The 10,191-nt window shown below is 46.8% G+C and overlaps 2 protein-coding genes across 3 annotated transcripts in view; one reads left to right on the top strand and one right to left on the bottom strand.

Moving 5' to 3' along the window:
• Positions 1-2,775, top strand: part of RBPMS (RNA binding protein with multiple splicing) — a 202,807-nt gene extending 200,032 nt beyond the window's left edge. For both annotated transcript variants that reach the window (XM_010838816.1, XM_010838817.1), the window contains one exon: positions 1,301-2,775. The gene's annotated coding sequence lies outside the window, so the exon portion shown is untranslated. The remainder of the gene's footprint in view (positions 1-1,300) is intronic.
• A 4,873-nt stretch (positions 2,776-7,648) lies between these two features.
• Positions 7,649-10,191, bottom strand: part of GTF2E2 (general transcription factor IIE, polypeptide 2, beta 34kDa) — an 80,780-nt gene continuing 78,237 nt past the window's right edge. Inside the window, exons 7-8 of the mRNA XM_010838815.1 lie at positions 9,382-9,497; positions 7,649-8,163 (exon numbers count right to left, since the gene is read on the bottom strand). Of these exons, the coding sequence (XP_010837117.1) occupies positions 8,047-8,163; positions 9,382-9,497 (233 nt within the window). The 3' untranslated portion in view covers positions 7,649-8,046. The remainder of the gene's footprint in view (positions 8,164-9,381; positions 9,498-10,191) is intronic.

Below are 10,191 nucleotides of genomic sequence, written 5' to 3'. Positions count from 1 at the left end.
ACGTGACCCTCCATAACCCTGGTCCCAACCCCAGAGCTGCTGCTGACTGTTCACACCTGGACGTGATCGTGATTTCTACTGGGTAGAAAGATTCAGGGGGCAGAAGACACGTGGCTTCTTTTAAGAAGGGATCCTTCCAGATGAAATTGGTGTAGTGGTGTATTCTTGGTTATCAAAATTGTGTGGCTTTGGTACTTTGGTAGATATCTGTGATGTGTGAAAAAGCACGATAGCTGTATAATCTTAATCACGTGAAAGTGGACGCTTAATTGTGAAAATACAGACCTAGAAGGACACGTCAGCCAGCAAACTGCTTGTGAATATGGATGCCTTTTTTTGCTTCTTGTGTTTCTGATTTCCTATTATGCAAGGGTCAAACTTTGCCCACTTAGACTCCTCCATCATTGAGCGAGTTGCAGGGGGTGGGGAGGGTGGTGGTGGGGGTTAGGCACTGTGCTGGGCTCCGAGAGAAGCAAAGGAATTAGGTGGCGTCTTCCTTAAGGAGGGCACCTCCTCCTGCTGAACAAGTTCTGTGTTTCTGAGACAGCCGCCTCCCATGTACAAACCCAAAATTCTAGTCCCTTTCCTACAGTCAGATTTATGCGAGTCTCACCTATTGGTAAGAAAAGAAGGGATTGGGTAGACGATAGTAAAATGAGTAAGAGGAGGACACTTACCAATGCAGCCTTGTTGCGTGCTTAGTCACTCAGTCGGGTCTGACTCTCTGCAACCCTCTGGACTGCAGCCTGCCAGGCTCCTCACGGATAGAGATTCTCCAGGCAAGAATACTGAAGTGGGTTGCCATTTCCTCCTCCAGGGGTCTTCCTGACCCAGGGATCCAACCCACATCTCTTGTGTCTCCTGCACTGACAGATGGGTTCTTTACAAGTGCTACCGAGGAAATTTGGACACAGAATTGAGACGTGTTTAAGAAACTCCTGGGACCAAGGTGGGGCTCTGGCAGAGGCAAAGTCTTGTTCATTGTCCAAAGGCCCTTTTTTCTGCCACAAAAAATGAGTGTTTCCTTGCAACTGCAGGGGAAAGAGAAAGATAAATAGAAATTAAGCACCCACTGTGAGGCCACCAACCCTCTAGTGCAGGGTCTTGCTGTGGAGAGGGTCAGTGAGTGTATTCTGTGTTTACACAGACGAGCACATGGACAACTCTGAAGGGGAGCAGCCTGGGGGTTCTCAGCCGGGACTTCTATCCACCGGTGCCTCCAAACAGCCCTGAGGCTCAGAGAAAGGATTGTACGCGGTTATGAGATCAGCTCCTCTTAAACACCTTCTTTCTGTTTCAGGCTTGAAAAACACCTCGCCCAGTTTTGAGCCCTTCAAGACTTTGCCACAGCCTCTATCACACATCTGTTTTTCTCGAAGAAAAAAATATATAATAAAAAATGTTTTACTCTTTTACACTGTATAATTGTAAGAAATAGTGTGTTATTTGTGAACGCATGGTCTGCCATTTCTGTACAGTTTGGAGATATTTTCAAATGAAACATAAAAGATGTCAATGATAAAACCAAGAGAGTGAGTATTTTTATACCAAACATTTTAAGTGTGACAGGATGGATGATCTTACACTGGGTTGGATCACACATTTTGTGCTCGACTTTTGAATGCTTGTAATTTAAAATATATATATATTTTTTTCCTCTAAAATAAGCTGCATGTTTGAGGCATGGTTTAAAATATTACCAGAATTTCCAGGATCATATGGTGAATGTATAGAAATCTGTTTACCTGGCCTGGGCCCATGAGTAACGCGGTGACAGGTTAGAACTGCTGGTGCGGTACTTGAGGTTTGCTTCCAAGTCTGGTAGGACGTCCTGCAAGACAACCAGAGCCTCCGGGAGCTTCCAGTGTGACGGCGGATTCCCGGCTGGGCAAAGCAGCCTGTGCTTGGTGCAGATTCCTCATTGAGGTGCACCTGTAACATGCCCGCAGCTCCAGAGGTGACTATACAAACTGTCAAGTTCTGGGTCTTGCCTTTTTCTTCTAACAGCAGGCTCCTGCGTGAGCCCCGCTGATGCACAACACCCTCAGTGGACGTGCTGAGTCTAAAGGGGAAGCCTCCGCTTGGGAGCCCAGCCCTGCCGACGTGGCCGCAGCGGGCCCAGCGATTTGCAGAACATCAGTTGAACTGAGCTGGTGTTCCTGAGTCTTGGCGGCACCAGGCCAGACGAACCATTTAAAAACCTGACCTTGAATCCCGCTGTACTCGCTGGGACAGTGACACATTGGCCTGGGGGAAGATGTGTGAGCAATGAGGAGAGGTCAGCTTGCTTCAAGACTCCCTCCACACCCGGGTCAGTCCTGTGTGGGAAACTGACACTTCCAGGGTCACCTCACACTCTCCCCACTGTGGAAGAGCAGCTGTGTGTAAACATACATTGACCTACAAATTTTTAACTGCTGACATATTAAACATGACCACAAGCTCTCTTATTGATCTGCTCACAGTGCGCTGAAGATTTTGATGTTCTAATGATTATATGGCTGGTGTTCGGTTTTTAGTTTCATTATTTTCTATTAGAAATCAAGGTGTCAAGATGCTTTTAAAGGTCATCACAAAACAAACGAGAGCCAAGGGTGAGAGGCTCTTACACTTAGGAGAAATGCTTGAGGGGTGTCCCTGGTGTACCCAAGCGCTACTGAGGCCTCCAGCACCACCTGGTTCGTGGTGACAGTTCTAGACTCTTGCTTTTATCAACTGTTTAAAGGTACTTTTCTATTGTCATTTTTAAAAATAAAGTGCTAATTCCAGCTGTCACACCACTGCTTGGCAAATTCCTTCTTGCAAGACCAACCAAGTACATCTGATACTGCAATCCAGGAAGTGGCAGATTTTGTTCCCATTTTCAGGTCTGGATGGAGCAACCAAGGGAGGGATGGGAGAGCCTGTGCAAATGCTCTACTGTGGGTGCCTGGTGCTCCGCAGGGACCCCACAGGCGGTTCACGGGGGAGACACATACCTCTCTCTCGATGTCTTTCCACTGCACTCAGCAGACTGCACATCCACCTCAGCCTACAAAGACTCTGCAACCTACATTCGTGGTTTTCTACTGACTAACGTATTAGAGTAAGAAATACATTCTATTAAGTGGTGAGACAGGCATTGATAGCCAAGCAATAGAAATGCTCTACCTATGTAACACTCTCACCAAGTCCTCTGTCCCCAGAAGCGGGGTGGGAGGTCACAGTGCTCAATTCCAAGTGAGGGCAACAACCACTAACAGCTACTAGTCTTGCTGGGCACTGACATTCTAGGTTCTGTTGGATCACACATACCTTCTGCAGAGGAGACCAGCCACCAAAAGTGGGTCCCAGCCACAGCCTGCCAGAACCCTGGAGCCAGGGCTGAAGGCAGACAATGACTGCACAGCTCTGCCGCCCTGCCCAGGCTCTGAAGCCCACAGCCATCAAGCCTCAGGGGTCGTAGCTCTGGGACAGGCTCGATCACGCGGCTTCACCTTCAGCCCATCTGGGACTTTCCCACTCACTCCAAGGCACCAGGTTCAAGCCAGGAGGCACAGATCTGAGGGTGCCTCCTTGGAGGGGCTGAACACCATCACTGCTGTGTGCTTTTTCATAAAATGAGGGCCTGGTCACCATCACTGTGCAAGGGACAAGTGTGTAGAGAGTACCTGCCCGTCTAGTGTGAACTCCAGGCACAACCCACTGTCTGGTTGCTTGAACACCAGCTTCATTTCCTGTCACTCCACTGAGTAGAAACAGTATATCTTCTGGAACTGGGAACTTGGGATAAGAAAAGGGCAGGTCTGTCTGTTCCCTCTGCTTACACACATAATGTCCCAGTTTGTAGGATCCAGAAAAACAATAACTAGGCCATTTTTTGTTATCGAGTAAATCCTACCTTGGGGGTAAAGATCTGCCACTTCTGAACACAGGACTAATGCAGCTATAATATAAAACCACCATTTAGTACTGAAATTAAGAACTGTGCCTTCTAACAAAATTACAAAGTAAAGGAATCTGGAAAAGAACCTTAAAACTTGCAAAATGTGCATTATACTTACAGTGTAATCATATGTGTGCGCTTTAAATTCACTGGACCCACCACCTGAATATATGTCGCTGACCTACTTTCACAGAGAAAGCATGGCGGACGCCCCAACAATTCTTGGGGTCTGTGTCACAATGACATATAGGAATCAACTGATTCTGTTTCAGGCAGGCGTGCTTAGCTCTAGGAGTGCGAGCTGACTCCCTACTGTCTCCCCATCCATCACTGGGACGTCCAACTGTTAGGGGACAAGCGTGTTCAAGTATCAGCACAGGGTCGCTCTCTTGCTCTTCAACTGGTCCCCTGTTCTGTCACACCTGATGACATCAAACAATTGTCCAACATTCTGAGAAGGCAGAAGAGTATCTGCTACTAATGACATTATCTGTAACACTGGTCTTCACAATGCCTACACCACAACTCATGACTTGGATACTGAAAAAACCACATGCCGTCAACCAACAGATAAGCCTCTCTAAGCAGGGAAACATTTACCTGCCACAGTGAAGCTCCGTCACCACTGCAAACCGTCCTGGGTGGCACTCAACTCCCCAAGACTGGCCTGGCTCTGTATGACCCCAAGCCCCAGATGCCAATATGCTGTGAGAAACCTTGGCTTGTTTCCTCCTTTTTGCAGCTCTCCAGCGACCCACGGGTGCTGATTCACCCGGACTTCCATGGTACAAACCACACTTTCCTGCTTTGTGAGTGGAAAAGGGCCCTGTGCCCATGAACCATTACAACAGGCCCATAAATCAAGACCACAGGGAAGCCTGTTCCCCACTGCTCACATATACTGCTCATTTCAAGTTTAACTCTCTTGCCATGCTAATTAACAATAAACAGAAATTTAATTATGTTAGATGCTTAAATTCAACCCAAACTTGTCTTTGGAGTTAAAAGACACACCTACATGGAATAGGAAATAATGCTCAGGCTAAAATATTAGTATTTACCTGGACAAGAGAGTACTTTTTCCTTAAAACTAGGATGCAGAAAAGTTCAAAGCTTCTTGACACTCCCATGCAAGATAAAACCTGGTCTTGGAGTTTCTGGAGATGGGCCTGCCAAGGTCAGGCTGTGATTTACTCCATAAGGTAAGTTGGCCCTGAAGGTCTTTGGAGCCCTGCACAGTTCTGGGTGGTGGCAAGTCAGTGTGTTCTCACAGGGTCTTGAACCCACATGGTTTGAGTCACAGGAACATGCTGGCCCATCTCCAAACGAGGAGAGCTAGGTGAGTGTCCCAGGCCTGTTTCCAAAGGTCCATGGTAGCAGCCTTGCCACTTGGCCTGCAAGCACCAGCAGGTCTTTCCAGTGGAAGCCCCACTAAGAAGGGAAATGTGCTTTTGTTTCTTGAGCTATGGCCAGAAGGAAGGGCAACAGCATGATGTCAGGGCCTATTCCAGCTCTGCGCTTCCCAAGTGCTCACTCAACACCATGCTCACAGGGCAGGGACGGGGGTTCCAAGGTCCAGCTCACCTAAGAAGTGGTTTCCAAGAGGTCCTTTGATTCCAAGAGGTTCTCCCCCACAGAACACCCATTCTCTCGGGAAAAGCCCACAAAACACGCCCGGGGAAAGGGTGGACTGTTCTGCATGAAGCCCCAAGGGTGGCATCACGTGATGAAGGTCATCACGCTGTCTCCACACACAGCACCCCAGCCTTGCCACACAGCAGCAGTATGGACCTGGCTTGTTAAGGACAGTCACGAACACCTTAAACAAAAATCACCCGCCAATGAATCATTTTTGCAGGTAGAAGCAGCAGCTAGAAGGAAGAGGGGACATCAAATCTCATTTCCCATGCTTCAGAAAACCACTGTTAGCTGCTAAGAACTGGGGAGTTTATAAATCCAAATACCCTATCCCCACACCCAAAATGTATTTTCTGCTGGTGACTTCAAACACCCCATCACAGAAGAACCCAGGGCTGTATGTCTGCAGTGCCCTTGCTACAAACCATGGACCGAGCAGGAACGGGAAGCAGCTGCCCTGCCTTCTCGCTCAGGCACGGCTTCACACGTATCAAGTGCTCCTCTGTCCCTCGAGTCCCACCATCATCTGACCACACTTACAGGATGTGACAGCAGCGGCCAAGTATTCATATTTTACACTTTGGGCTCAGAGACATTCCTTTTAGCCATCCCCTTAAAAGCCTCAGCTGACTGTGATGAATTATAGATCAAACACACTGAAGATGGTCTTAAACTCTTAATGCACCCAGACAAGCCCATTCCAACCTGCTTCTTCTAAACTGCCCACAGACCCAGCAGAAACAGGCAGAGGTGAGACCATGACTTTGACTTTAATTTGAATTTCTCGTGGAAATGTTCCTAGGTGCCCAGAATAACTGGTAAAGAACTTCTTTCTATTACAACCTTCAAACAACTGGGTTCCTATCAAAATTAGCCACAAAGACTATCTCCCTTTCCACATATCAAAACAGCCAGAAAACAACAAAATGGAAACAGTACCATGTCCTCCCCTATCAATAATTACCTTAAATGTAAATGGATTAAATTCTCCAATAAAAATACATAGACTTGTTGAATGGATTAAAAAAAAAAACAAGATCCTGCATGCCACAACTAAGATCCAGTGAAAAGTATCAAAAAAAAAAAAGAAAAGATAACCTATGGAATCAAAATGTTTGCAAACCATTTATCTTACAATGATAAGGGGGGTAATATGACCATAATACATAAAGAACTCATAAAACTCAGTAGCAAAAAACAACTCCACAAATAATCCAATTAAAGGATAGGCAAGGACCCAAACAGACCTGAATAGACATTCATCCAAATAAAATACACACATGACCAACAGGTACCTGAGAAGATGCTCAACACCATTCATCAGTGAGGCATCTCACTTTTACATCTTCTCATGATGTATTTTGGGGCTTGGGTATAAGAAACAGGGAAGATGACACTCAAAATCAATCAGATAAATACAAAGGATAAAAATTAAAACAACAAAATGGCTCCTTGTCACGTGTACAGGGTAGTTACTGCTCTGGGTTATCATTATGCCTTTTTTGAGAACACCAAACCCTGTTCTTATAATCCACTAGTTTCAATTTGTGACATGAGGACCTTATCAACCAACCCAAAGGGCCACTACAAATTAAACAAGCACAGAGAAGCAAAATGGGTCGTTTAGAGTAGAATGCTGGAATGATCACAGATCTCCCCAGAAGTCATGACGATTCTTCGGAGCCTACATATGTGGTAACAGCTCTCATGAGTTCAGTCAGTGAGAACCTCAGGGCCAGGAGCCACCAGGGCTGGGACACCACAACACAGACGTTCAGGTTGGCAAGTAGACTCAGTCCATCCCCGCTGTAAACAGCATGACAACACGACTTGGGACATCCAGGAGACTAAACAGTGATTTATCCTTTTAAAAGAAAGCCTTAAAAATCACGTCAGGTGTACCTTTACTGCTTCACTTGCCAACAAGAGGCACACCCTGGGTTCCACCTGTGAAATCCACACATTCAGTGACACAGCCCAGACCCTGGGCTTCAACAACATTCCAGCCCAGCACCTGCAGGACTCAAAGACCACCTGCAACTGCCAAGAACGGAAAGAAGCAAACTAAAGTCACCGACGTCTTAGAGCTCCTTCTACAATGATTTTATTATAAATATGATCTTTTGGAATAAACAAATATTGCATTCAAGACTACCAGCAAACTTGTTCTAAAGTAATAAAAGGGGAAAATGGAACCAGGAGCCACTGAGAAGTAGCGATAAATAGCAAAGATGCCTGCACGCCATGCTGAGCGCCGTTCCCCCGAGAAGTGACAGGAGGTTCACAGGGGACATCACATTTCTCAGTAGCCCATTAAGGAAAACAAGCTTCGAGTCTGGTAATGTACCCTAGTTCTGTAAACTGAATTGCTCCTCTCCTCGGCCCTAGGTAGGAGAACAGGAAGATGATCAGTCTGCAGATGCCAGCGTCAACACGGAAGATCTTGTACTTTGAAACCCTCTGCTCTCGGACCAAACTGTTTACTACTTGCCAGGAGCAATATCAGAGTAGTCCTTCAGCACCCCAGCCAAGTGCTCATTGTGAGTCTTAAACCGTCGCTTTTTCTGTGAGGCAGGCTTTTTCCTTCTTTGAATTGGGGCCTACAGGAAGGTAAAAACAGAAATGACAGCTACTCAGAGCAGTGATATGGGGAGGATTTACGAAAGATGCAGCAGAGAGATGCAGGGTAACCTGTTCTCTGTTCCTCAACCTACACACACACACACCCACACACCCACACCCACACACACCCCCCACATCCCCAACCACAAACACCACCCAGCGGTTCCCATCACAGTGAAGTGTGTGCCTCCACCTGGAAAGGACGGGCTGGCACGACAGCTTACCACAACTACGCCAGGCACTAAGTGGGTGAAGAGAGAGGCAGTACAGCTCTTTCGTTTTTCATCTCTTATCAGGTTTAAAAAATTTTATCCACCATTAATTACCCATAAAACAAAAACCTGAAGCAAATACAACAAAGTATAGAGACATAGCAAAACTGGGGAGTGAATGGGCACAGAAAGAGTTGTTACGTATTATTCTCTTTACTGTATCACATAATTAAAAAAAAAAATCAACAAACTAAGCAATGATAGGAAACCATGAAGTGCTGCAATCACACTAATTCTTAGAGATCACTGGCAATAAATTTTCCCTTTGAAGGAGTCCTAAACTTCGCCGAATAAAACAGACGCACACACAAAAAAGTCACAAAGAAAACAAGCTACAAGGCAAGATGGTGGCCAGGGGCAGGAGGGTGTTAGTGAAATAGCCCTCATTCTGGCTCTGTCTCTGGACTGCAGAGAGCTGGTTAGCTGGCACGAGGCAATTCATAAATCTTCATCTGGCTACAAATCCTTCCAACTGAGTGGATCTGGGGTTATCAAGACAGTAAAATCTGGTTCCTAAAGGATCTGAGAGTCATCAAGGACAACTGAGTGTGATCAGCAATAAGGCAAAGTCAGGCACCAGCAAGAAGCGGGTCGGGGAATGAAGACCATGAAGGCCAGGGGGATGGAGCAGGCTCCCGGCAGAAACCAGGAGGACATCACAGGGATGTCGGAAGTCCACATGGCAGGCACCTCCAGGACGGGGGCGGGGCAACGGGAGAAGCACTCCCCTTACCCGGGGAGCACCACCTGAGGGCAAGGAGTACACCAGATGGACCTGAAAGCATCTGACCAAGGTCAGAGGGTTAGGACACGGAGAAAAAACTGGAAGGAAGAACCAGATACATGCTCTTCCGAGAGCTGCACAGGAAGCAGGCTAACAGTTCAAAGGGCACAGCATTACATTCTCTCCTAGAGACTACATACCACTTTCTTTGGTCCGGAGTCCTGCATGGAAGAAATACCCTGTCGCTTCAGATACTCTTCAATTTTCTCCTCGTCCATTGAATCCACGGTGACACTCCTCCACAGTTTCTGAAACTCTGCACCAAGAAGAAGTGTTTACCATAAGTGAAAGTGAAGTCGCTCAGTCGTGTCCGACTCTTTGTGACCCCATGGACTGTAGCCTACCAGGCTCCTCCCTCCATTGGATTCTCCAGGCAAGAGTACTGGAGTGGGTTGCCATTGCCTTCTCCAGGGGATCTTCCCGACCCAGGGATCAAACCCAGGTCTCCCGCATTCCAGGCAGATGCTTTAACCTCTGGGCCACCAACAGATGTTTACAAACACCTTGGTGATCAAAATCAGGCTTCCACATTATCTCCTCTCATCTGCATTAGCACATCTGAGATTTCATTATAAAAATGAAGGAAGACAGGAACATTCAGATGCTGGACACTGAGCAGCAGAAGGGCCTGGGAACACGAGCTGCATCCCTAGGCCAGATCAGCACTGCTCTATTTTTAGAGTCTATAAATGAAGGGCCACGTGACTGAGGCCTCCCCGCTTTCCTGGGAAGAAAGGCAGTTGACACTCTCCTTTTATCCCCAAAATCAGTTCTCTCCGCTGAAACAGTTCAAATTCCTGCTCATCTCCCATGAGCCCAGTACATCCCACTTCCTTTCCTACAGAAGAAGAGAAACACAGGGAGATGAGGAACCAAAGTTTTATATGAGAGTGAGGAGTTATAACAGCCTATTTGCAAAAGAGCCTTCTGAAATCTGAAATAAACTGGGG

Source organism: Bison bison, unplaced genomic scaffold, assembly GCF_000754665.1.
Source record: "Bison bison bison isolate TAMUID 2011002044 unplaced genomic scaffold, Bison_UMD1.0 scf7180017864105, whole genome shotgun sequence".
NCBI lineage: Eukaryota > Metazoa > Chordata > Mammalia > Artiodactyla > Bovidae > Bison > Bison bison.
The sequence above is the reverse complement of the archived record's forward strand: the minus strand, read 5'-3'. Positions and strand labels throughout refer to the sequence as shown.